Raw genomic sequence first — 26520 nt, 5'->3', positions numbered from 1 at the left:
TCAGGTCCTGATCCTAGGGTCCTGGAATCGAGTCCCACATCAGGCTCCCTGCTGATCAGGGAGTCTGCTTCTCCCTCTGACTCTACTGCTCACTCATACTCCCTTTCTCTCTCTCTCTCTCTCTCTCTCTCTCTCTCTCTCAAATAAATAGATAAAATCTTTAAAAAAATCATTAAAAAAAAAAAAAAAGCATAGGGATCCCTGGGTGGTGCAACGGTTTGGCGCCTGCCTTTGGCCCAGGGCGCGATCCTGGAGACCCAGATCGAATCCCACGTCGGGCTCCCGGTGCATGGAGCCTGCTTCTCCCTCTGCCTGTGTCTCTGCCTCTCTCTCTCTCTCTCTGTGTGACTATCATAAATAAAAATTAAAAAAAAAATCAGCCATCAGACCTGTGGAAGCTGGCACATGTGGCTTCATCATGTATCCTCTGCTATTGTCTGTGTTTGAAATTCTCTATAATAAACCTTAGTTTTTATGTTTTTTAAGATTTTATTAAAATCTTAATAGGACTGGGATCAGACTCCCAGAGAACAGGGCGGGGTGGGGGGTGGGGGGCGAGAGGCAGGTGGCTCTGATGGTGGAGCCAGGGTGTCTGCTTCTTGGTGGTCAGCATGGAGGCCCCCTGGGTGGAGCTGAGACAAGAGTCCCAACCCAGACCAATGATGCCCCCACTCTGGCAAAGGGGTCTCTAGGAAAGAAAGCCTCAGAGTCCCCCATATACCCCCCAAATCCACCAGGGGTGCCACTTGAACACACTGCCAGGCCATCCAAGAGGGCAAAGCCACCAGCCCAGGAAAAACTGCCCTGTCCCCCATCCTCTCCTTCCTGCACGTGGGCAGGAGGGACCCAAAGGCTAGTGAGATGGGCGACGCAGATAGAAAGGTCAAGCAGAGGGACCAGGCCCTTCTTCCTCACTGAGGCCTCCAGCCAGGCAGGGTCTGACCCAGGGCTTTCATTCAACATCAAGTCAAGGTCAGAGATCTGAGTGTGATACTGACTTCGGCCGAGTCCTGCGCGCAATTCTCAGCAAGGGGTGGGGCGAGATTCCACCACAGAATAAGGGGATGGAAGGAGAAGCAGACTCGTGTTTCGCCTGGCACGTAAACAACCTGGATTGCTTTACCCACCCCTCCCCCGCAGGGTTGCTAGGATGAACTGTGATGTCAGGATGAACCAGATCTGTAGGAAGCATGTATTTCTGCCTGGGAAATTTGAGGGGGGTATTCTCAGAGCTGGGTCCTGAGAAACAGGACAAATAGTGAGAACGACGATTCCTGCCTGCCCTCGCTCTGCGCTTGCCAAGCCCCGCACACCCACTATGTTAGTGGAATCTCACACCCAGCCTTGGAGGTGTGTGTCACCATCCCATTCTACAGCTGAGGCCATTAAGACGCCACCTGCGAGAAGTGTCTGGCTCATGGCCGCGGCTCTCAGCATCCTTGACACCTGCTGTCTCACACACAGCCCCCACCAGCTGCCAATGCTGCAGGACCATCCTGGGCTCATCTGCTAGACAGATCAGAAGGACTGGGGAACCACAATGGCACACCACCCACTAGGATGGCAATAACAGGAATAATAATAAAACAGAAAATTGGTATTGACGAGGATGTGGAGATATCGGAAGTCTTGAATGTTGGCGCATTGCTGGTGAGAATGTCAAAAGGTACAGCTGCTGTTCCTCCAAAACAGTCCACTTTTCCTTTGAAAGTTCCACCTGGAATTACCATATGACCCAGCAATTGCACTTCTGAGTGTATTCCCAAAAGAACTGAAAAAAATGTTCATGCCAAAGCTTGGACGTGAATGCACAGAGCAAGATGATTCACGACAGCCAAAAAGAGAGAAACAACCCAGATGTCCATCAACTGATGGACGGATCGACAAAATGTCATATCTACATGCAATGGATTAGTATCCTTCTATTAAAAAAAATGAGGCATGCCAAAAATAATTGAAAACAGGGACTGGAGCAGATATTTGTATGCCAGTGTTCATGGCGGCATTATTCACGATAGCCAAAAGGTGGCAAATGACTCACATGACTGTCAGTTGATGAATGGATCAACAAAATGTGATATACCATTGCAGTGGAATATTATTTGGCCATAAAAAGGAAAAAGTACTGAGAGTTGCTACAACATGGATGAACCTTTATGCTAAACATTTTGAACATTATGCTAAGGGAAAGAAGCCAGACACAAAAGGCCAGAGTGTGGGATTCCATTTACAGGAAATGTCCAGAATATGCAAAGCCATGAAGACAGTTTATCAGTGGTTGCCAGGGCCCAAGGGGATTGGAGGGGGGTACCAGGTTTCTGGGGAGGGTGATGGAAATATTCCAGAATCGAATAGCGGTGATGGGTGCAAGATTGTGAACATACTAGAAAAATGTAAAAAGGCAAAAATGTAAATTTTACATTACGTGAATTTGTCTCAATTAAACATTTATATATATATAAATGTGGCCCAACCTCTGGATATTTATCTGAAGGAAACAAAGTCAGTATCTTGAAAAGGCGTCTACACCTCCATGGTACCGCAGCATTATTTACAATACTCAAGACAGAGAAACAACCTAACTGTCCATTAGTGGAATGGATATATATACACACAATGGAATGCCATTTGGCCATTAAAAAAAAAAAAGGTAAGTTTGGAACACCTGTGTGGCTCAGTTGGTTAAGCATTTGATTCTTTTTAAGATTTTATTTATTTATTCATGAGAGACACAGAAAGAGAGAGGCAGAGATACAGGCAGAGGGAGCAGCAGGCTCCATCCAGGGAGCTCGATGGGGCACTTGATCCCCGGACTCCAGGATCATGACCTGAGTCAAAGGGAGATGTTCAACCACTGAGCCACCCAGGCGTTCTAGCATTCGACTCTTGATCTCAGCTCCAGTCTTGATCTCACCGTTTTGAGTTCAAGCCCCGTGTTGGTCTCCACACTAGGTGTGGAGCCTACTTAAAAAAATAAAAAAAATAACTAAAAAAGGGACTCCTGGGTGGCTCAGGAGTTGAGCGTCTGCCTTTGCTCCGAGTGTGATCCCGGGGTTCCGGGATTGAGTCCCACATCAGGCTTCCTACAGGGAGCCTGCTTCTCCCTCTGCCTGTATCTCTGCCTCTTTCTCTATGTCTCTCATGAATAAATAAATAAAATCTTTAAAAAAATTTCAAATAAGTAAGTATAAATAAATGAAGTAATGAACTAGAGGGAGCTAAGATTCCTGGAGCAGAGTCTACCTATGCCAATCCTGTGCCTGGCATTAGACTGAACCTCAGTGACCCCAAAGGTAACTCCACTCATGCACACCTTTCCTGACTCCTTCCATCCCAGGTGTTTCTTGAGATCGCCTCCCAGATAAACTGCCTGAATACCAAGTTTTGTTTCGGGGGTTACTTTTGGAGGAGAATTTACACGAAAATAGCCGGTGAGTTTCAGAGCCTGGATTCAAATCCCAGTCTGCTCCTAATCCTGTTAGAAGTTTGTGGATGAGATGCTCTAAGAGCCTTTTGTAAAAATGGTAGGAAAGAAATTCTGGGCCAGGGGAACAGCATGTTCAGAATGCTCAGAGACAAAAGAAGCAGTCAGGATGGGCCATGTGGCCACGCCAGAGCGCAGACTGAAGAGAGGGCAGGCCCAATGCCACAGAGTGAGGTGTGGATACTTCTGCTCTGTGTCCACAGCCTCTGGCCTGCAGTGACCATTGATTGGCCTGCCCGAGACTGCCTGGCACCCTGGAGGAAGCCCTGCCCTTCCTGGCAACTTCAGTGAAGGCTTGAGAAGGATCTGTTTTCCTTTTCCTCAAGGAAACACAAAGGGAGGGTAAGACCAGGAGATGGATGCTCCTCTTGGCAACCTGTCCCCCATTACCACCCCATCTTCGTCTCAGGAAATGTCTCTCCATCCCTCCAGGGGCTCATATCAAGACCAACAAGCCCTCCTTGAGTATTCTGTCCTTATGTCCCAGCAAGTGCAGTTGACCCTGCCACCGAAACGGAAGCCAAATCTGACCACTTCTCCAGGGCCACTGCCCAGGGGAGGCCCCATCGTTACTCAGAAGGACCATCTCCTCTCCCGCCTCCCAGCTTCCACACTGTCTTCCCTGCTCCCAGAACATAGATCCTGCAGTCACAGGGAGGTGCCTGTAAACATTGGAGTCAGGGCTGTCCCTCCTCTACTCAGAACTCTCCATGACTCCCACTTCACTGGGAGGAAAAGCCAAAGTTCCCTGCAGGCTGACAAAGGTCCCCTGCACCACCTCCTCCCTGCCCTCCTTTCCTCGTCCCTTCCTTACTTCACTCCAGCCACACTGGCCTCCTGGCTCTCTGTACCTCAGGGCCTTTGCACATTCAGTACTGTCTGGTATACTCCCTCCTGGATACTGTCACAGCACCCTTCTCACCTCCTGTGGTCTTTGCTTAACTGTCACCTCCTCAGTCTTTCTCAGAGTACTCTACTTAAAACTTCATCAACCCTCACATTGCCTATTCCCTCTCGTTTTATTTCTCCTCAGCACTAATCACAAGCTAACACCCCATATATTTTATTTTTGCTTCTTGTCTGTCCCCACGCCCCCACCTTATAAAACCATCTCTGCACAATGGCGAAATTTTTGTCTCTTCTTTTTTTTTTTAAGATTTTATTTACTTATTCATGAGAGACACACAGAGAGAGACAGAGACACAGGCAGAGGGAGAAGCAGGCTCCCCCCTGGGAGCCTGATGCGGGACTCGATACCGGGACCCCCGGGATCACGACCTGAGCCAAAAGCAGAGGCTCAACCACTGAGCCACCCAGGCGCCCCAATTTTTGTCTTTTCTGATCCTTGTTGTGTCGCTAGCACACCTGGAAGGATTCCTGGTATACAGCAGGCGCTCAGTAAAACACTGCACAGCAGGTAGGGAGAGAGGAGAGAGATTGGCCCCTTTTCTGGCTGCAAGGAAGACTTGGGCCGCGCGGAGGAGCTCGAGGCCCGCGCACTTCGGCCCGGGGTCCAGGGACCCACCGAGGAGAGGCCGAGAAAAATCCCCCGGAAAATACTCCCCGACCCCACCCCGCACAGGATTTTCCCAGGCCCGTCGAGGCGCAGCGCTGCCCAAGTAGTCCCGGGCGGGAATTCAGCACCCGCCACACCCCGCGGAGAAAGATCCCCGTGGAAATTCCTTAGGAACGATCGGGGCGGGGGGAGGGACGCGTTCCTGGCTGTCCAGTGACTCGCAGCCCATCCTCCGGAGGAAGGGCCCGAACGTCCCGGGGCCCCCTCCCTTCCCCTTCTGCTGCGCGACCTCCCTGGCCCCGCGGAGGTCTCCATGGCGACGCGGCGCGCGCCCCACAACAGGAAGCCTTAGGCGGCGCGGCCCGGCGTGGGAGACCCCAGGGCCCCCGGCCTCGAGGCGGCAGGTGCCAAGGCCAGGGGCGGGGCGCGCGCAGGCGGACGGGGCGGGCGCAGGGCTCCGCACGCGGGCAGCGCGGGCGCCCGGGCTCCGGGTTCCCCAGCCGCGCGCCGCGCTGGGGGTTTGCCGGCCTCCTCTCCCCGCCCCAGCGGGGCCCGGGAGCTGTTTCCCTGCGGCAGGCAAGGGTCCGAGCGCCCCGTCTGCATTTCAGGTCTGCTGCCTGCGTCCCCCCGAGGAGCCCGTGGACTCCGCGCGTCGGGACCACGCGGCTTCCTTCCTTTTTCTGGAAGCGGTCAAGACGCCCCGCAGCGGAGACCAAAAGGGGAAGCGAGGCCGCGGGGGTGGAAGCACCCATCGGAGGGGGCTGCAGGGCCCCGGACGTGATGACGCGGCTAGTCCTCACCCCCAGGGCTCGCGGCCGCCAGAATACGCCCGGGCCTGTTCCTGCCGCTTCTCGGGGAAATCAGCTGATGCGGCGGGGGCCGTGTCCCTTGGGGAGGGGCACCCCTGATCGAGACCGCCCAGACGGGATTCCTGGGCCCGCGCCCAAGCCGGGGCCCCTCCACTGGGCTAAAGAGGCCTGCGTGCGGCGGGGCGTCACACTTGGCCCCTCGCACCTCGGAGCCTCAGTTTACCGCTCTGTGGAACGGGCACAGCCACTGGCCCTACCGTCCAGGGTGAGTCTGCGGCCCTCAGTAAAGCTCTTAGCGCCGCGTCAACGCAGAACCCCGGGCAGCCCGGCCCCGACGCGAGCCCCAGCGCCGGGAGCTGTCCCCGGGGCGCGCTGGCAGCCGCGGCCCTCGTTGCTTCAATTCGGAAATTCCAACCCTCGAGCGGCCGGCTAGGGGTACCACACGACCTGGGCCCCCAACCCTCTCCGTCCGGAAACGCCAGAGCCCTCCTTCCGGAGGGGAAGCCGCGAGGTTTCCGGGAAAGCGGCCCCGCCCCCTGTCCCCCCCAGCCGGGCCACTATAAAAGGTCCCGCGCGCGCCGGGAGCGCAGACCGCGCCGCCCGCCTCCGCCCGCCCGCGATGGCTCCCGGCCCCGCCGCGCCCGCGCTGCCCGCGCTCCTGGCCCTCCTCGGGGCTCTGCTCCCAGGTGAGTCGCGGGGGGGGCTGCCGTCGCGCCGACTCCCGGGGTCCAGGCTGCGCCCTGGGCGCACCGGGAGGACCGAGTCCGGGCCGGCGCGGGAGAAGCCGGGATCGCACTCAGGGAGCGGTTTACGGGCCGCTGCGGGCCAGCGGCGGTGGGTTCGGATCCAGGCCCTGCGTCGCGCCTCGCTCGGTGGCCTCAAGCTCGGCGTTGAGCCTCCCAGAGCCTCAGTTTCTCAGCTGTAGAAAGGAGAACGCAAGAGCGGCCTCCCCGGCAAGGTTGCGTGGTGGCTCGACGCCCCGTCTGGCTCCGGGACGGTCAGACGGCAGAGGGGTGGGTCTGCGCCAGGCTGAGTAGGCTGGGGACAGCACCCACCCCCCAACACATGCACATTCTGTTCCCCATCCCCTGCCCCTGGGGAAGTCCGGGACTGCTTCTGCTCAGGGGAATTCCAGGGCTGTCTTGCCCAGGGACCAGAGGCTGAGAGCAGGACCCCTCCACTGACTCCAGGCGAGAGGGAAGGGACAAAGGAGAGGGTGGGTCACTCCTGGTGGCCGGGTGCTGGGAAGCGCCGTCCTAGAAAAGGGCCCCCTGTGGTTCCCAGCTGGACAAAGGGTTCTAGTCCCGATGCTGTCTGGATATCTGGATTCTACTGCTTTTTAAGTGAGTCACCTTCCCTCTCCCAGCCTTACCGTTTCTGTGAAATGGGAACCATCACATTACTTTTGGAGAACTCACAGAGCCGCTGATTTCCCCGGGCCTCCGCCCCACCCAAAGCAGTGGACAGGAATCTTAGGAGGACGGATAGAAGGGATGGGCCCAGACAGACTTTTTTTCAGCTTCGGAGGCCCCCGGGTCTGAGGAAGCTAACCACTCCAGCTGCCCTTCTTCCCTGCAGCCCCTCACTGTGTGCCCTGTGCTATGAGTCGGTTGCATTAGCAGGGGCTGGGATGACTGTATTCATCCACTTTACAGATGGGGATATTGAGGCCTGGAGAGGGGTGACCACTTGGCGGAGGGAGTAGGGAGCCAGCTGAGTTGGAACCTCTCCCCTCCCGGAGGGCTAGCGCCCTTCTATCTCACATCTTGGAAGGGAGAAGAACTCTGACTCCATTCTCCTCCTCTGCTGAAGTCCTACATGGCTTCCCAAGGCCCTGGAGATGAAGAACAAGTCCTTGGCATGGCCTGTCCTGCCCACATGGTCTTCCTGACCTCATTTCTCCCAGCTCTTCCCCCTCACTCACTCTGTTCCAGCTACCCTGTCTCAGGGCTTTTGCACTTGTTCCTTATGCCTGGAACTAATTTCTCTGTTCTCTGAATGGCCAGCCCCTTCTCATCACTCACATGTTATCCTGTTGCCAAGGCACTGTCCGTTCTGTTACCCTGTTTTGTTTTTGTCAAAGTTCATATTAACATCAGTTATTAATTATCTTGTTTGCCTATGAATTTTTCTGTCTCCCACACCAAAGGCAGAGTTTTGTCTTGCTTAAGGCTCTGTGCCCTGCCCCCAGCACGGGCTGAGTACCTGGTGATCGGTGATAAGTTGATGAACCCAGTGTCTAATGCCTGGCTCCTCTTCCATCTTTTGTTCTAGGACTTGGAGGTGCCCAGACGTCCGTGGACCCAGCAGAAGCCATCATACCCCGAGGAGGCTCTGTGAAGGTGAACTGTAGTACCTCATGCAACCAGACCTCCATCTTCGGCCTGGAGACTCTGTTGACTAAGAAGGAAGTGACCTCTGGGGACAACTGGGTGCTCTTTGAACTGACTGATGTGCAAGAAGATAGCAAGCTGATATGTTTCTCAAACTGTCATGAGCAGACCATGGCTCCGATGCACCTCACCGTATACTGTGAGTGGCTGGGTCCAGGGGCTGGATTAGGCAGGCTGGGTGGCAGAGGTGGGCACCTGGGGGTCCCTGCAGGCTGGGACAGCCCTTGTTGCTTGGTGGTGGGGCCAGAGCCGACTCACCTAAGAACTGGTGGGCCCGTCTTGAGAAAGCCTCATTGTCATTTGAAAGCCCTTCTGGAATTTTCTGGGGTGCATTTAGCACGTATTACAGAGATTCAGTACATCCCAAGCACCTCTAGGCCTCTTTATTTTTTTTTATTTTTTTATTTTTTTATTTTTTTTAATTTTTATTTATTTATGATAGTCACACACAGAGAGAGCGAGAGAGGCAGAGACATAGGCAGAGGGAGAAGCAGGCTCCATACACCGGGAGCCCGACGTGGGATTCGATCCCGGGTCTCCAGGATCGCGCCCTGGGCCAAAGGCAGGCGCTAAACCGCTGCGCCACCCAGGGATCCCCCTCTAGGCCTCTTTAAACGTGTGACAGAGCATAGATGTGATTCTTTATTTTTTTTAAAGAAGGTACTTATTTATTCACGAGAGACAGAGAGAGAAAGGGAAAGACATGGGCAGAGGGAGAAGCAGGGGCCTGATGCGGGATTCAACCCCAGGACCCCAGGATCACCACCTGAGCCGAAGGCAGACGCTCAACCACTGAGCCACCCAGGCGTCCCTAGATATGATTCTTTAAAAGGAGAGGCAATTTAAAAGTAGCCCGGAGATGGCATTTTGTCACATATTGGCAACAATCAAAAGAATTGCTAACAGCTGTGCTGGCAAGACTGTGGGGAAGCAGGCGGTCCTGAGACATTGCTGACGGCGTGGGAGGATCAGGAAGCGTAACCCTGAGCGGAGAAGTGGGTGTCAGTTCTCTAAATGACGTACGTGTGCGTGCTTTGACATAGAAATCCCACTCCTGGGAATCGGGCTTCCGTGGGTCCCCATCCACGAGGGTACTGAGGGGGGTGCAGGATGTGCTTTTTCACTGTGGTTTTATTAAGGGCAGAAGTTTGCAAGCCACTCAGGTGCAGGGAGCTGGGGAGACCAACTGTAGTTTGACGGTGTGATGGAATAGTATGCAGCTATGCAAAAATAAGAAAAAATAAGAAAATAAGATAAATAAAATAAAATAAAATAGAATGAGGAAGCTACTGTGTCCCAAAAAAAAGAATGAGCTCCAAGGGTGTACTCCAAGGAGAAGAAGGGAGGTACGCCCAGAATGAGTGGCATGCCATCCTGGGTGTTAAGGAGCAGCACCGTGGGGTGAGGGGTGCCAGTGTTGACACATGAAGGAGTCGTGGGAGGAAATGCAAGAAATGACAATATTAGCTGGCCGTGAGGACAGAAGCTGAGGGAGGGCTGCTCTGGGAGAGGGCAGAGGGTGAGTCGTCTCGATGTGCCTTCTTTGACTCTGGGCATTTTGCACCGTGAGACTTACTGTCACCATCAGCCATAAATAAGTTCAGATGAAAAAAAAACAAAGCAAACAAGGAAGAAAAAAAAAAAGGAAGAGCTGGTCGATTGGTTTTGGGATTAGCCAGCCTCCGGTTCCAATCCCTGCATGGCCCTAACTAACTGGGTGACTGTGGGGGACATGCCTTGTTGAGTGACTTTCCCCTGAGACCTCCTTGCATGGGTATAATTTTGCTGTGAAGGCAAAAAGGACATTCCACCTTCATGGTGCCTGGGCAAAGGAAGCCTTTGGGAAAGTAGCAGCTTTGCTTGTACTTAGAGCATGCTTGGGCAGCTCCTGGCCAGGTGAGGGGAGTCCCCAAACATTCCGGGTGGCCTGTGAAACCCCAGGCAAACCTCCCCGAAGGACTTCTCCATTTCGGCCTGATAGCGGAGAGCCCAGTGCTCCGAGTGTGAGTCCTGTCTCTGCCACATTTCTCCCTGTGACTCTGGATACCAGACTCTGCCTTAGTTCCCAGCTCTGCCAAATGGAACAGATGTTACGCAGTAGGGGGGTCCCCCAGGAGACACTCCATCTAGCTTGACCTTGCCCCCCCCCCAGTGTAAAGATGAGGCAAGATCCCCAGGGTGGCTGAGCTTTCTCTGGAAAGAATAAAGGTGTTAACTCCTCTAGGACGTGACCTCTAACTGGGCCTCAAGGGTGAGTAGGAGTCCATAGACACACAGGACAGAGGGAACAGCCTAGACAAAGGTTTGAGTGGGAAAACATGCTGGGGGCAGGGGAGGGGGGCATTAGGAGGAGCTGATTACCAGCAGATTGGTGTGGCTAGAGCTGAGGTGGGCAGGACCTCAAATGCCAGGTCGAGGATCTGGGACCCTCTCAGGGTGATAGGGAGCCATGGAGGGTGTGTGAGCAGGCCAGGGATCTCGATAGTGGAAGGCTGATCTTATGGGAGGCCAGACAGCAGTTGGCCTGGACGTCGTCCAGACCACATGTGTGGGCAGTGGCTGGGTACAGGAAGGGAGGGCAGACAAATATTTGAAGAGTGAAGTAACCAGGACCGAAGGTTGGGGATCAGGGAAGGGTACCAGCAGGACAGACCTCCTCCCCCAGTCTGGCCTTAAGAGGCAAAGAGCTGGGCTCAAAGAAGTGAGTTTCATTTTGGGCCTGGGGGGTGGGGATAGGCCGAGGTTTGAGGTTTACCGCAGTTCTACAAACTCATTTTCGCAGCAGGTGCTTAGAGGTAAGCGCTGGACGTCTGAGGGGTTTCTCACCCTTTTATTTCTTCAAACAGCTTTACTGAGATGTCATATACACAGCATCAAAGTCTGCCCTTTGAAGTGTACGATTCAACACATTTTAACATATTTATAGAGTTGTACAAGCATCATCACAATCTTAGAACATTTCCATCACCCTAAAAAGAAACCTCATGCCCATTTATAGTCATTCTTTCTACCTCTTAAATGGATCCATACAAGTCTTACCTCCAATAACCCATTTTACAGCTCAGGAAACGGAGGCTCGATTTCTAAAACTATTCCAGAGGCGAAGTCACTCGCGTACAGCTCATGGCACCAAGGCCCCAAAACTAGGACTCAAACACAGACCCCGGACACCTTAACAGCCTTGCCATGAGACACTGTGGGGGCTCTTGGGACAGGAATGGTGGACTTTCCCAACTTTCACCAGCAGCCCAGGCTTGAGATTTTCTTACCTCACTGGGAGCAGAGACCCTGCCGTGCAAAACCTGAGCCCACGTGTTGTGTTTTCAGGGGATATTCAGAGTTTCATTTTGAGTGCCTGTGGGTTATTCTTGCCTTTTTTTTTTTTTTTTTTTTTGACATTTCCAGGGTTCACATGGCACATTCAGGAACTTCTTTCCCTTTATATTTTTTAAGATGTTATTCATTCATTCATGAGAGACACAGAGAGAGAGAGGCAGAGACACAGGTAGAGGGGGAAGCAGGCTCCATGCAGGGAGCCCGACGCGGGACTCGATCCCGGGTCCCCAGGATCACACCCTGGGCTGAAAGCAGCACTAAACCGCTGAGCCACCGAGCTGCCCCTTCTTTCCCTTTAAAGGGGGCTTCTGAAAGGCCTCGAATCTGTGTGGGCAGGTCAGACTTATTCTTTCTGTAAATGTAGAGAGCTGCTCTGCAAAGCAAAGACCCCCACCCTCCTGGGCTGACAGGCCTCCTGGGGGGTGGGGCATAGGAGGGAAACAGGTTGAGTAGCTATGTCACCTGCAGATGTCAGCTGGTGCTGGAGGTGAGAGGAAGGGGGAGCAGGGGACTTTAAAAAAAAAAAAAATCTTTACTGGACAAGGAAGCTTACATTTTCTGATTTATTTGTCGGGACTCCTGGCCATAGATTTTGAGTTTCTTTTCCACTTCTCACTCTCAGATGCTGCAGTGGATAAAGAAATGTTTTGCCCCCTTCCCAGCCACCTGGGGACTTCCCACGGGTTTATCCTGAAGCTCTTAACATTCCTGTCTGGCTTAGGTGGTTTGGGGAGTGTTTGTGAAGAGAGGAGAGTGGCGGGGCTCCCGGAACAGGTGCAGCCGGCGCCCCAGCGCCCCCTGCAGCAGGCAGCTGTCCAGCTCACACCCCCCACCCTTGCCCCCTCAACACCCAGGGTTCCCGGAGCGAGTGGAGCTGGCACCCCTACCCCGCTGGCAGCCCGTGGGTGAGAACCTCACCATGACCTGCCAGGTGGCAGGCGGGGCGCCCCGGACCAACCTCACGGTGGTGCTGCTCCGCGGGGAGGAGGAGCTGAGCCGGCAACCGGCCGTCGGGGAGCCAGCCGAGGTCACGTTCACGGTGGCGGTGGGCAGAGAGGACCACCTCGCCAACTTCTCGTGCCGCACGGACCTGGACCTGAGGCACCGAGGGTTGGGATTGTTCCAGAACAGCTCGGCGCCCAGGCAGCTCCAAACCTTTGGTGAGGCCCTGGGGAGCTGCCAGCAAGGATGGGCTCAGGGGATGTTCCTGCTTGGGGTGTGGGGGAGAGAGGCCTCTGGTCGTGGGGGCGCCAAGGTGGTGACCTAGATTACAAAGCCTTCTGGGAAGAGCATATACTTGGCCACTGGGGTGGGGTGGTCTGGGATGGGGTGCCCCAGCTGCAGGATCTTCTGAGAAGGCTGGAACCAGCATGTGTGCCAGGATAGGGGTGACCCAGGCCAGAGTCTTCTGGCAAGAGGATGTCCCAGAAAAGGGCTTCAGCTTGCCTGTCCCCTGTGTTCATACCCACCCTCTCTCTCCAGTCCTGCCAGAGACCCCCCCACGCCTTGCTACCCCCCCGATTGTGGAAGTGGGCACACAGTGGTCTGTGGACTGCACTCTGGATGGGGTGTTCCCAGCTTCGGAGGCCCAAGTCCACCTGGCGTTAGCAGAAGAGAGGCTGCACTCCACAGTCCTGTACAAAAAGGACTCCCTCTTGGCCACGGCAAATGTCAAAGCAAACCCAGAAGACGAGGGTACCCAGCAGCTATGGTGTGAGGTGACACTGGGAGACGAGAATCGGAGGTGGCAGGAGAATGTGACCTTCTATAGTAAGTAAAGACAGACAGGGCGGGGCTTCCACGGGGTGGGACCAGTCCTAGGGGTCGTGCTCACTGTATGCCTGTCCCCAGGCTTCCCGGCACCCAACCTGACCCTGAGTGAGCCAGAGGTCTCAGAATGGACTACGGTGACTGTGGAGTGTGAGGCCCCTGCTGGAGTCGTGGTGTCGCTGAGCGGGCTCCCTTCGGGGCTTGCAGTACCCAGGGCACAGTTCCAACTAAATGCCAGCGCTGCCGACAACAGGCGCAGCTTCTCCTGCTCTGCTGCCCTGGAGGTGGCTGGGCACATGCTGCAAAAGAACCAGACCCGGGAGCTCCACGTCCTGTGTGAGTGAGGCCACTGGACAATGATCCTTAGGGGTTACCCTAAGACTCCATGAGCTCCTGCCCTCTGAGGGCCCCCCCAGCCCTCTCCCTGGATTCCTGAGTCCTCCAGCTGTAGGTGGCAAAGGGTGTCCTGGTCCCTCACCCATCCTTTATCTTGCTGTATTTCTTTAGATGGTCCCCGACTAGACCAGAGGGATTGTCCGGGAAACTGGACGTGGGAGGAAGGCTCCCATCAGACCCTGAAGTGCCAAGCTTGGGGGAACCCGGTTCCTGAGCTGAAATGTCACCGGAAGGGGGATGATGCTTTGCTCCCCATCGGGGACCTGAGACCTGTCAAGCGGGAGGTTGCTGGCACTTACCTGTGTCAGGCCCGGAGCCCCCGTGGTGAGATCACCCGAGAAGTGGTCATCAACGTGATCTGTGAGTGTGCGGGTGTTTGGGGCTGGGCGGAGCAGGGGTTAGTGAGCCCAGCTCAACCCTCTGTGTCTTCCCTACAGACCACCAGAACAACATTCTTATCATCATCCTGGTGACAACCATTGTCATCTTAGGAACTGTGAGTGTAGCCGCTTACCTCTATAACCGCCAGCGGAAGATCCAGAAATACAAGCTTCAGAAGGCCCAGGAGGCAGCTGCCATGAAGCTGAACACACCGGCCACGCCCCCCTGAACCTGGGCCAGGACCCAGCCTCCTCCTCTGCCCCCGACTCGGTGGCAGCAGTGTCACACTGGCAGCGGTGCCATAATGAATGGTGGTCACAAGCCACTCACCTTCCCAGGATGCCTGAGGACAGGGTAGAGGCCTCAGGATACAGACAGCATTTGGGGTCCTGGCACCTGCACATTAAGGGTCCTCAAGCCTCACACCTGACCTGAAGCCTCAGGACTGAGCCACAAGGAAGGGGCAGGACTTGGGGCATGACTCTGATGGACGTCTAAGCCTGACCTGTGTAGAGGGGGTGTAGCGGAACACTCAGCATGGGATGCCCAACTGGGAAACCCCGAAACTTCACCCTTACTGCATGTGCTGAGGCCCTACAGTCCTAAGATAGAAGTGGCCTGCACACACAGAAATAGCACAGAAACATATATCCCTATACTTCCTCTGATCCATGCCCTGCTGTCCACTGACTGTCCTCAACTTTTGATAATGACATATTTATTAATTTGTTCTTTTACCAGCTATTTATTGAGTGCCTTTTATGTGGGCTAGAACGGTAAAGGAAGAGGAACGTAGGTTCCTGTCCTCAGGGAGCTCTCAGTCTAACCTAATTCAGGGTTGCCAGGTACAGTTGTACTAGTTGTGCACTGCACAGGAGTGCCTGGCAAAAAGATCAAGCAGAGCTGGAATTTCCCATTCCATTGGCTAAGCTGCTTTCCTCCAGAGGAGGACTGGCAATGGTGATACAGTTTAGTTGGCGACATGCCCAGGGACAACCCACTGAGCCCATACTCCTCCCCCGTCACTGACACTGACCTCTGTTAGCCGTCTCTCTCCCCATACGCATCTCTGCTAGTGCTCACGATGACATCGCGGCATGCCTGAACACGAATGACCACTCACTGGCAGCTAAACTGTGGAGTCCCATGAAACTGCCCAACCCCTATGTGTCCCTGCCTGGTCCTGTTTCCATCTCGGTGGCACCATACAAGGACACAGCACTCTGGCAGCCCCAAATTCCTGCAGAGACGAGGGCCCTGCAGGCAGTTGGCAGAAGAGGCCGGCGAGGATTCCTGTCCCAGCTCCGGAAGCTTCTCTCTTGTAGTAATAAAGCTTGTCTGTGGGCGCTTGTCTTGTGTGAGTGGAGGGGAGGTGTCATGTCCAGTTGGGAGTTCTTTCCAGCCACAACCTCCCACTTCCTCCCCCAAGAAAAGGCTGCCGGTTCAAGGCCCACCCCTGAGGCTCTAATCCAAATTTGGGGCTTGTTAGGACCTTTTGAGACTCCAGCGAAAATTAAAGATCCCTCTCTCCAGAAAACTCTCTGACGTTTGCTTTTACAAAGGTCTGGAATCCCGTTCTTGAGCTGAGGGAGGGGCTGGGGGGCTCACACGCCGCGGGCTCCTAGGCCCTGGGGGGCGGGGGGGCCTCTGTCTCTGGGTGGAGCCGCGGAGGCGGGGCTGCAGGCCTGCTTATCTCCAGAGCCAGCCTTGGCTCCCTGGCGCGGGGCCCCTCAGTCTGGGCCCTTTGCCATGGGGTCTCTGCTCCCCCTGTCGCTGCTGCTTTTGCTGGCGGCCGCCGACCCGGGAGGCGGGAGCGCGCGGCGGCGCCGGGCTGCGGCGGCGCCAGGCCCGGGAGGCAGCTCCCCGGCGCCCTCGGGGACCTCCGCGCCGTTCTGGGTGCGCATAAGCCCCAAGTTCAAGGCCGTGCCGCCGGGGGGCTCAGTGTGGCTCAACTGCAGCAGCAGCTGCCCCTTGCCGGAGGATTCCGGCCTCAGCACTCGGCTGCGGCGGGGCGGAACGCTCCGGGGGCCCGGCTGGGTATCCTACCAGCTGCTGGACGTGAGGGCCTGGAGCTCCGAGGTGCACTGCTTCGTCACCTGCGCAGGACAGACGCGGGGGGCCACCGCCACGATCACCGCCTACAGTGAGGGACCGGGCTTCCGGCCCGGCTGGGGCGAGGGGAGGGGAGCGGAGGGGGGCACTTACGAGTTGCGCTAGGGGGCGCACGCGGACCTGGCTCAGAGGCCCCCTCTTGCTCTAGAACGGCCGCAAAGAGTGATCCTGGAGCCGCCGGTCTTAGCGGGCAGCGAGTACACGCTGCGCTGCCACCTGACGCACGTATTCCCCGTGGGCTTCCTGGTGGTGACTCTGAGGCTTGGCGGCCGGGTCATCTACTCTGAGAACCTGAAGCGCCACACCAGCCCTGATCTGGCCAACGTGACGCTGACTTACAAGTTACCCGCCAGGCGCCGAGACTTCAGGCAGACGGTGACCTGCCACGCACGCTTCAATCTTGACGGCCTGGTGGTCCGCAGCAGCTCGGCACCCATGACGCTCCCAGTCCTCGGTGAGGCCCGTTTGTGATCCTGGACACCCGAGGAGGGGTGGGGCAGGGTGTGACGCCAGTGGGGCGGTCGAGCCACGCACGATCTCCAGGCGGGGCGGGGGGGGTCATACCTCCATGTGCCCCGTTCCTAATTCTCATCTCCTGTCCCCAGCTTGGAGCCCTGCGCCCAAAGCCTTGGCCTCCACCTCCATCGCAGCCCTGGTGGGGATCCTTCTCGTCGTGGGGGCCACCTACTGCCGAAAATGGCTATTGATGCAGTCCCGGGGTGCGTAGGCGGGTGGTGCAGGCCAGCCGAGCCGGAGGAAAGAGGAACCTGAGACAATCTGGAGAGCCCTGACTGATTCAATAAAGCCCTCCTCAGGGGGCATCTGGGTGGCTCAGGGGTTGAGCAGCTGCCCGGGATCCTGGGATCGAGTTCCGCATGGGACTCCCCGCAGGGAGCCTGCTTCTCCCTCTGCCTATGTCTCTGCCTCTGTGTGTGTGTCTCTCATGATAAATAAATAGAAATCTTTAAAAAAAAATTAAGCCCTCCTCAGTTAGCCTCTATCCCACGGCCTAAAGGTTCCCCCACTAGTAGGAAGTGGCCTTCGTTTTGGCCTTGCCTCGATCACCTTCTCCAGGTCCCTCGTTGTCATCCACCTGGGGACCCGGGCGTCCCGGTCCCTCGGCATCCCAGCCCAGTGTGGTAGCGTGCGTCCCCTGCGGTCATTATCAGTGGGGTGCAAATGGGCCTGGCTGGTGCCCTGGAGGGCTTCGGGCTGGGCGAGGGTTGGCTCTCCGCAGGGTTTTTCCCGATTGGCTCCGCCGCCGCCACGCAGCAGCTCTGATTGGATATGAAGTTTCCTTTCCCATCCCCCGCCCCCCCCTTCAGACCCAGCACTTTCCTGGAGGACAAGGGTGGAGCGACAACTGACCCCCACAGTTCACCATTAGCGCAGGCGGTGGGAGCGCCATTGGACGGGGTCGCATGACACCCTGGGGGACGTAGATGCGAAGAAAAGGTGCCCCTGTGCTGACTGCGGGGAAGGAATAACCCACGTGGGGTGTCACAGACTCGCGTCCCCGCAACGTCTTGACAGTCACCGGGCCTGGTGGGCACTTGCGGGGGGTGTCGAAGCTTGGGGCCCGGATGCAGGGGTCGAAATGTCATCGCTGGTCTCTCGGTCTCGCGTGGACACAGAAGCCGGGCCTGCACTGCCTTTCTGGGAGGGCTGGTGCGGTCCGGAGCCCCGCCCACCGCGCGGAAGGCGGGTTCAGGGGCGCTCCTCCGCGGCCTGCGTTCACACACGCCGCGTAGACACGTGCCCGCTGCACGCTGGGTAAATACAGACCCAGAGCAGAGCCGACCCTAATTTAGACGCCCGCGAACGCTGCGCGCACGCACACGTGTTCCCGACTCGCTGACACTTTCGTCCCCACCCCCTCTGTCGCGTGCGGGGGCGGAGCCGGAGGGGGACCAGGGGCGTGGCTATAACCCTCGGCTCTCCGGGTCAAAAGGAGAAGGATCGGCGAGGGAGGCATCCCCACACCCTTCCCTAGAATTGTGCCTTCCCCCATCGGGCTCTGCAGATCTCTCCTAGCGCACAAACCAATCCCCTGCCCGAGGGGCGCGGGGGAGGGGAGGCAGGGGGTGGAGGAAACTAACTATGGGGGCGGAGCTCTGAGTCCAGCTCATTACCACAGCATCCAAGCCCGGGGTAGGGTGGGGGGTTGAGAAGGGCCACCCAGCATCCCCCGACCTCGGCTTCGCCGCCGAGGATGACGCGGGAGCGCGCGGCCGCCCCCAGAAGGCTCCGGGCGATGGGGCGGGCCTCGGCGTAGACCCCGGGGGTCGCTCGCTGCTGCCAGCACGCCTTCGCCAAGGCCGGGAGCCTGGAGCACGCTCGCCCTCCCGCCCCCCAGCCGCCTCTGCCGCCGCCCCCTCCTTGGAAACCAAGTTACCAACGTTAAACCAATCCCCGAACGCAACTCTGCCTCCTCCACAACCCACCCGCCGCGCCGTCCTCTCGCCCAGCTCCGCGCTCGCGCTCTCCTCGCCTCCTGCGCTCCCCCCGCGGCGGCGATGCCGGGGCCCTCGCCGGGGCTGTGCCGGGCGTCGCTCGGCCTCTGGGCTGCCCTGGGCCTGGGGCTCCTCGGCCTCTCAGGTAAGAGCCCGGTCCCGACTCGGGGTGGACAGGGCGGGGGCGGAGTTCCCGGACCAGCTAAGCGGCCGCAAGCCCCTCCCGGCTCCGCCCTCGCCTCGCTCCACTCCCACGCCCCTGCCCACCTTGCGCCCAGGCCTCTCCCTCCATCCCTCTTGCCACCAACACACACTGGAGACCCAGCTGCCAGACACCTCGCTCGCCCAGGTCTCTATCCTACCCTCTTCGAGATCCTGGGTGCTCTTCCGCACCCATCTCATGCCCCGGAGACCCCGTGTCTCCCTTGTCCCCTTCCGGGGTGCCCCTCCACGCTCCGTTGTGCTCCATGGTCCACGGACTGACATCCTCTTCAGTCGTGGTCTGGAAAGACCCGATCTCCCCAACTGCTGTGACTCAGAGGCGCTATTCCCGCTCCATCCGGAGCCCTGGCAACCGAGTCCCTCAGCTGTTACCGCGGTTCCTTCCAAGAGTCCAGCCTCGAGTCTTCTTTCCGTGCTCTTCTCCCGGGTTCGGGGTCCTCACTTATCCTTGACCCAGCCTCATCTCTTCTTTGCCCTCGCCTCAACCTGTCTCCCCCTCCCTGGCTAAAGCCTTGAGAACCAGTTCGTTTTCCTCCCTCCACGCGAGGTCCCCTCCTCCCATCATTGCTGTGTGCGTCAAAGACCCCGTCTTACATCTCATCCCCCCTCCCCCTATGGTTTCCCAATACTCCATCGGCACCTTGGAGATCAGGGCTCTCTGCTGCCATGTCCCAGAGATGCCCTCGAGGTATGAACCCGGGGAGCGCGCCTCCGAACCTGGGGTAGGACGCGGGACTCCCGAGTTCTTCCTTGGCTGTGGCCTCCGCTAATTAATTCCCCAGTAATCCCTGATTCGACATAGGGGCACTAAGATCCCAGGAAGGTGGCTCCCCAGGCTGAGCCCACGTTTCCCTGGGCAGCGGTCGCGCAGGAGCCCTTTTGGGCGGACCTGCAGCCCCGCGTGGCGCTCGTGGAGCGCGGGGGATCTTTGTGGCTGAATTGCAGCACCAACTGCCCACGACCTGAGCGCGGTGGCCTGGAGACGTCGCTGCGCCGGAATGGGACCCAGAGGGGCTTGCGCTGGCTGGCGCGGCAGCTGGTGGACATCCGCGAGCCGGAGACCCAGCCGGTCTGCTTCTTCCGCTGCGCGCGGCGCACACTGCAGGCGCGTGGGCTCATTCGCACTTTCCGTGAGTTCTCAGCTGCCAAGTTCTCACTCTACTATTTCCCTTCCTTCCAAGCCCCGCCCCCTGGGTCACAGGGTCCTCCCCTTCTGGCTCCACCCCCTGAATCCCCACGCTCTCCGCCTCTGGGCCCCTGGGTTCCACGCCACCTCGGTGCGAGCCCTGGCATTTCCAAGAGCGGTGGTTCCCCCCTTGCAGAGCGACCGGATCGTGTAGAGCTGGTACCGCTACCTGCCTGGCAGCCTGTGGGCGAGAACTTCACCCTGAGCTGTAGGGTCCCAGGAGCTGGACCTCGTGGGAGCCTCACATTGACCCTGTTGCGGGGCGCGCAGGAGCTCATCCGCCGCAGCTTCGCGGGGGAGCCTCCCCGAGCGCGGGGCGCGGTGCTCACAGCTACCGTACTGGCGCGAAGGGAGGACCATGGGGCCAATTTCTCCTGCCGCGCGGAGCTGGACCTGCGGCCGCACGGCTTGGGGCTGTTTGAAAACAGCTCTGCCCCTAGAGAGCTCCGTACGTTCGGTGAGTGGGTGTAGGAAGCAGAAGGGCACGAAAAGGGGTCGGGCGAATGTTTAAGTTTGGAGGCAGAGAAATCAGAATTCCGGTTCTCACTCCAACATACAGCAGCTGTAAGTTGTTTTCCTCTCTATGCCTTGAGGCTAATACGATAAGACGGTGCCTGTAAAGCATTTAGGACTTTTCTGGTGTTAGCGCATATGCTCAAGCTCTGTTCTTCGACTCCCAGCCCTGTCTCCGGACCCCCCGCGCCTCGCCGCCCCCCGGCTCTTGGAAGTGGGCTCAGAAAGACCCGTGAGCTGCACCTTGGACGAGCTGTTTCCAGCCTCGGAGGCTGGGGTCTACCTGGCGCTGGGGGACCACAGGCTGAGTCCCGAGATCACGCTGGAGGGGGACGCGCTCGTGGCCACCGCCACGGCCACAGCTAACGCAGAACAGGAGGGCGCCAGGCAGTTGGTCTGCAGAGTGACCCTGGGGGGCGAGAGCCGCGAGACGCGGGAGAACGTGACCGTCTACAGTAAGAGCGAGTGAAGCGCGGCCGCCGCCGCTCAGGGGTGGAGCGGGAGGGGCGGGGAGGCGGGGCAAAGAGTAGGCGGGGCTTAGTGTGGGAGTCGCCGGGTCCGAGAGTCCCCAAGGGGTGCGAAAGTTGGAGGACCCCGGTTGAATAGCTGTAGAGGCGGAGTCTGAGCCGCTGGAAGGGGGAGGTCGCAAACCCAGCGAGGACCCCGGGAAGAGGTGGCCCGGACACCTCAAGGGGGCGGGGCGAGCAGGGGGCGGAGCTTTAGGCAGCCGAGCCCGGAGGGTTCAGGCGGATCCCGGGCAGCCTGGACCCGCAGGAGGAGCGTGTCAGCGGACGCCTGGCCCCCTGCCCGGTCCCCAGGCTTTCCCGCGCCGGTCCTGACCCTGAGCGAGCCCAGCGCCCCCGAGGGGAAGGTGGTGACAGTGACTTGCGCGGCTGGGGCCGGAGCCCTGGTCACGCTGGACGGAATTCCAGCGGAGGTCCCGGGGCAGCCCGCCCAGCTTCAGCTGAACGCCACCGAGGACGACGACGAGCGCAGCTTCTTCTGCGACGCCGTCCTCGAGGTGGCAGGGGAGACTCTAAGCAAGAACAAGAGCGCCGAACTCCGCGTCCTATGTGAGTTGCCCTTTAACCTCGTGACTTCCAAGGGCCTGTCGGATCCCTGGTCGGGGCCCTCCCTTGACGACCGCGTCTAGCTTCTCAGTATCCCACGCTCCTGCCTGCAGACGCCCCTCGGCTGGATGATTCGGACTGTCCCAGGAGCTGGACGTGGCCCGAGGGCCCAGAGCAGACGCTGCGCTGCGAGGCCCGGGGAAACCCCACGCCCTCCGTGCACTGCGAGCGGCCTGACAGCGGGGCGGTGCTGGCGCTGGGCCTGCTGGGTCCGGTCACTCGCGCTCTCGCCGGCACTTACCGCTGCACTGCGGCCAACGTCCAGGGCCAGGCAGTCAAGGATGTGACGCTGACTGTGGAGTGTGAGTGGGGGTGGACAAGGCGCATGTCTGTTTCTCAGGGTCTGGGGGAAACTAGCCTACCGGGAAGAGTGGGAACAGGGTGGGAAGTGAATCTTTGGGCAGGATTTTGAGAAAGGGAAGAGGCTGGTGAATGGGATTAGGGGAAGATCTTGGAAAGGGAGGGACGGGGAGGGATAGACGTGTCCATAAGGGTCTGGGGTGTGGCGTTTGGACAGAATCTTGGGAAGATGGGCTTTGCAAGCCGTCTAAGAATTTTTAGGCCAAGGACTTGGGGCCGATCGTGTGGCCACTTTGTGGGAATGAGAAAAAAGGGTTCAAAACAGCTCACCCCTCCACCAGTGTAAAACCACTTTGGGTCAGCTTGTCTGTGAAAGGCACAGCCTGCCCAATCCTCTGTGGCCGCCCTCATACAGAAAGAGGATCTAGGGACATTAGGCCAGTCCCCAAACCTTAAACCCATCAACACTTCCTCATCCAGATGCCCCAGCGCTGGACAGCGTGGGCTGCCCAGAACACATTACATGGCTGGAAGGAACAGAGGTCTCGCTGAGCTGTGTGGCACATGGGGTCCCTCCACCCAACGTGAGCTGTGTGCGCTCTGGGGAGGCCAGGGTCCTCGAGGGCCTGCTGCATGTGGGCCGGGAGCATGCAGGAACCTACCGCTGTGAAGCCACCAATCCTCAAGGCTCTGCAGCCAAAAATGTGGCTGTGACGGTGGAATGTGAGTGAGGACACAGGGCAAGGTGGGGTGTGTCATGATAACCCTGGCCTGATTTCTAGTCCCTGTGTGACCTTCTGCTCCCCAGATGGCCCCAGTTTTGAGGAGCCGAGCTGCCCCAGCAACTGGACATGGGTGGAAGGATCTGGGCAGCTGTTTTCTTGTGAGGTGGATGGAAAGCCAGAGCCAAGCGTGGAGTGCATCGGCTCAGAGGGCACGAGTGAGGGGATGCTGCTGCCGCTGGCATCCTCAGACTCCAATCCCAGAGTCCCCAGCATCTCTAGTGACCTGGCTCCTGGTATCTACATCTGCAATGCCACCAACCGGCATGGCTCCACGGTCAAGGCAGTCGCCGTGAGCACGGAGTGTGAGCGGGGCCGAGGCTGGCGGGAAGGAGGGGTGCCTCAGGGTCCGGGCCCCTCCCTGACGTCCCCCGTGGCTGCTTTGCAGCGCCGCCGCAAATGGATGAGTCCACCTGCCCAAGTCACCAGACGTGGCTGGAAGGGGCGTTGGCTGCTGCGCTGGCCTGCGACGCCCGGGGTCGCCCCTCCCCACAAGTGCGCTGCTCCCGGGAGGGCGTGCCCAGGCCTCAGCGGCTGCGCGTGTCTCGAGAGGATGCGGGTACCTACCATTGCTTGGCCACCAACATGCATGGCACGGACACACGGACTGTCACCGTGGGCGTGGAATGTGAGTGGGAGCAGCACCAGATGGAGGGCACTCGGTTCCCCAGTGACTTGCGCGGTGGGATTGCCCAGGGCAGGTCAAGGGCACCTCCCTCAGCCCCCTTCCTGGGGACAAGGATTCCCGCTCTAAACCTGAGTGAAGGCTCTAGGGAACAAGAGCCCGGCCCCCTCAAACTCTCGGTCAAAGGGGTAGATAGATGTCCCCGCTTCCTCTTCTTCAGTGAAACAGGGTACAGGATTTTAGCGCAGACTGCAGCCCGATTTGTAGGGGGAGGTGGCTCTGATGGGGGCCGGATCCTTGCCTGCCCATCGGAGGAAGGGTGCCCGATTGCCGTGGGTGGAAGGGCACTTGGTCCGTGGCTGGACCGGCTCTGAGGGGCCCCCCAACCTCCTGTCCGCTGCAGACCGGCCGGTGGTGGCCGAGTTGGCAGCCTCGCCCCCCGGAGGCGTGCGGCCCGGCGGGAACTTCACGTTGACCTGCCGCGCAGAGGCCTGGCCCCCCGCGCAGATCAGCTGGCGCGCGCCCCCCGGGGCGCTCAACATCGGCCTGTCGAGCAACAACAGCACGCTGAGCGTGGCGGGCGCCATGGGCAGCCACGGCGGCGAGTACGAGTGCGCAGCCACCAACGCGCATGGGCGCCACGCGCGACGCATCACGGTGCGCGTGGCTGGTAAGTGGCCGCGGGGGCGGGGCCAGGGAGCTGCGGGGGCGGGGCCTGCGCCTTGGGCACCGCCCCCCAGGCCTTGCTTCCCTCTCCCTCCCTGCGGAGGAGACTGAGGTGGTCCAGGGCCGAAGTCAGGGGCGCCCTGAGGAGGGGGCTGTGATGGCGGGTTGGGGGTGGAAGGTGGAGGAAGAGGGGAGGGGCTGGAGCTCAAGGGGGAGGGACCCCCCGGGGCTGTGCCGGCTGTGGGAGGGGCCTATTGACTTGGAGCTGGTTGGGTGTGGTGGAGACTTGATCCAACTCAGCCATCACTGTGGCGCCGTGGAGGAGGGGTGTCGGAGAGGGACCTAGGGCAGAGGATGGGGTGAGGAGGCCCTACCAGTCTCCCCATCCCTCCCCTCTCCCCGCTTCGTGTATCTCTGGGGTTTTCCGGGGTGAAGGGATGACTCGATTCCCCCTACCTTCATCCTTTTGGGGGTGAAGACTTTTGGTTGAGCTGTGGGTATCCCTGGGGCCGGGGGCTTCTATCCTCATGCAGGGGTGACGTGTAAAGTGGGTCCGGGGTCGCACCAGGGCTGGGGTAGCCTTTGGAGGCTTTCTCCTCCCCCACCCCCCCACCCCATCCCCCCCGCGCAGGGAGTTCCCCGAGGTTCCCCGCCAGGCGGCTGAGCGCTCATCTCGTGCCTGTGGGGAGGGAACCCAGGTGGCCGGCTGGGGGGCCTTGAGCTGCCCCACTCTGAGGGTGTCCGCCCCGCAGGGCCGTGGCTGTGGGTCGCCGTGGGCGGCGCGGCCGGGGGCGCGGCCCTGCTGGCCGCGGGGGCCGGCCTGGCCTTCTACGTGCAGTCCACCGCTTGCAAGAAGGGCGAGTACAACGTGCAGGAGGCCGAAAGCTCGGGCGAGGCCGTGTGTCTCAACGGCGCGGGCGGCGGCGCCGGCGGGGGCTCGGGCGCCGAAGGTGGAACCGAGGCTGCGGGCACCGCCGAGGAGCAGGCGGGGGGCGAGGTCTTCGCTATCCAGCTGACGTCAGCGTGAGCCGGTTCCCCAATCCCCGCGGGCCGGGGGACGCCCCCCAGAGGCACACGGGGGCTTACTTATTGTTCTATTTATTTATGTATGTATTTATTTATTTATTCATTTATTCAATTCCAGGGGCGTCACCCCATTTTCTACCCCCCCCCAATAAAGTTTTTATAAAGGACTCTGGGTCCGTCCACTTCAGTCTCTGTGATGTGGAAGCAGCCGAAGGTTCCAATACCCATCCCGCGGGTTATTCAGACACAAACTATTTTTCCTTGTTTTTGAGGGCCTACTACGGGTGGGCCGCGGTCCAGGCCGCCCTCACGCGGTGTGACCTGGAGAATGATCTCTCTTCCCGTCCAGCTTCCTGCTCTCAGCCAACCCTTGGGCTGGGGTGGGGACCATGCTCCTTCCTCCTGTTCCCTACCCCTTATCTCTTCCGCCCAGCCTTGCCTTCTAGCCTGGCTAACTCTTGGGGGTGGGAGCTAGGTGTTTCCCCCAGGCCTGGTTCCAGGCAGAGCTGAGGTTGCCTTCCCAGGGTGGGTGGAGACCCCTCCCCGGGGTCTGGGCACTGAGCCCCTCGCCAGCAGGAATAAATGCAGTTCTGAGCGTCAGTCTTCAAGACGCTCTCCTGTTAAAGGGTGCATCCCTGCCCCACCTTCAATGCCTCCTCCATCCTATGGAGGACTTTACCCCCAACCTGCCTTTTGACTGCCTCTCACGATTCAGAAGAGACAGTATCAGCAGCAACCCCCTCGGCAGGCGACCGTCTCCCTCGCCCCCTACAGCATAAGGAGAGAACAGCTGGACCTCCCCCCACCCTGGCAGTCTCTGCCTCCCTCAAAAGCAGGAACAGAGCCTGAGGGGAGGAGGCAGTCCTGGACAGCTCCCACTCCATCAGCTGCCCTAAGCAAATATTTCCTGAGCTAAGGTAAGAGCAGGAAACAGGGGTTGGTGGGGGGTTGGGGTGAGGAGGAGTAGCCCCTCCTGTCACACCCTTAACCACCTCTCTCCACCAGCCTCCTCGAGATTCCTTGGGTCCCACAAAGTCCAGACTGCCATGAGGCCTTTGCTTTTGCCATTCTCTCTGCCTGGACTATCTATTCCTCAAAGTCCCATAGCTGGTTCCTTACCCTCAGGTCTCTCTACAAAGAACCATCACTAAGGTAGCCCTCCAACCCCTTATCTCCTTGCAGACTTTATTTTCTCTGTAGCATCAATCATTACTTGACATTCTATTAGATAATCATTTTTTTAAAGATTTTATTTGAAAGAGAACACAAGCAGGGGGCCAGCAAACAGAGGGAGAGGGAGGCAGAGGGAAAAGCAGGCTCCCTGCTGAGCAGAGAGCTTGAGGACACAGGGCTCAATCCCAGGACCCCAGGATCATGACCTGACCTGAAGGCTGATGCTTAACCGACTAAGCCACCCAGG

At 58.6% G+C, this 26520-nt stretch overlaps 3 protein-coding genes and 1 long non-coding RNA gene across 6 annotated transcripts; 3 read left to right on the top strand and 1 right to left on the bottom strand.

Annotated features, from left to right (window-relative positions):
- Positions 1–6370: 6370 nt before the first annotated feature.
- On the top strand, positions 6371–15622 carry ICAM1 (intercellular adhesion molecule 1). Its single transcript, XM_072787332.1, has 7 exons — positions 6371–6495; positions 8084–8341; positions 12393–12698; positions 13021–13308; positions 13390–13644; positions 13816–14064; positions 14142–15622. The coding sequence occupies exons 1-7, from the start codon at positions 6429–6431 to the stop codon at positions 14312–14314; spliced, it is 1596 nt and encodes a 531-aa protein (XP_072643433.1). The 5' UTR covers positions 6371–6428; the 3' UTR covers positions 14315–15622.
- On the bottom strand, positions 11008–18390 carry LOC140610844 (uncharacterized). Of its 2 annotated transcripts, XR_012012321.1 has the most exons (3): positions 16762–18272; positions 16291–16670; positions 11008–16181 (listed from the first exon to the last, which is right to left on the bottom strand). It is a non-coding gene; the product is annotated as an uncharacterized lncRNA (long non-coding RNA). The 2 variants fall into 2 exon arrangements; XR_012012320.1 differs by having other exon boundaries at positions 16291–18390.
- On the top strand, positions 15741–17172 carry ICAM4 (intercellular adhesion molecule 4 (Landsteiner-Wiener blood group)). Its single transcript, XM_072787334.1, has 3 exons — positions 15741–16228; positions 16346–16651; positions 16803–17172. The coding sequence occupies exons 1-3, from the start codon at positions 15835–15837 to the stop codon at positions 16922–16924; spliced, it is 822 nt and encodes a 273-aa protein (XP_072643435.1). The 5' UTR covers positions 15741–15834; the 3' UTR covers positions 16925–17172.
- On the top strand, positions 18330–25267 carry ICAM5 (intercellular adhesion molecule 5). 2 transcript variants are annotated; one of them, XM_072787321.1, is made up of 11 exons: positions 18334–18795; positions 19733–20002; positions 20195–20515; positions 20739–21026; positions 21390–21644; positions 21755–22003; positions 22482–22724; positions 22810–23088; positions 23172–23411; positions 23812–24078; positions 24827–25267. In XM_072787321.1, the coding sequence occupies exons 1-11, from the start codon at positions 18714–18716 to the stop codon at positions 25099–25101; spliced, it is 2769 nt and encodes a 922-aa protein (XP_072643422.1). In that variant the 5' UTR covers positions 18334–18713; the 3' UTR covers positions 25102–25267. The 2 variants fall into 2 exon arrangements, with proteins under 2 accessions (XP_072643423.1, XP_072643422.1); XM_072787322.1 differs by lacking the exon at positions 22482–22724 and having other exon boundaries at positions 18330–18795.
- Positions 25268–26520: the final 1253 nt, after the last annotated feature.

Source organism: Canis lupus, chromosome 19, assembly GCF_048164855.1.
Source record: "Canis lupus baileyi chromosome 19, mCanLup2.hap1, whole genome shotgun sequence".
NCBI classification, from domain to species: domain Eukaryota; kingdom Metazoa; phylum Chordata; class Mammalia; order Carnivora; family Canidae; genus Canis; species Canis lupus.
The sequence above is the reverse complement of the archived record's forward strand: the minus strand, read 5'-3'. Positions and strand labels throughout refer to the sequence as shown.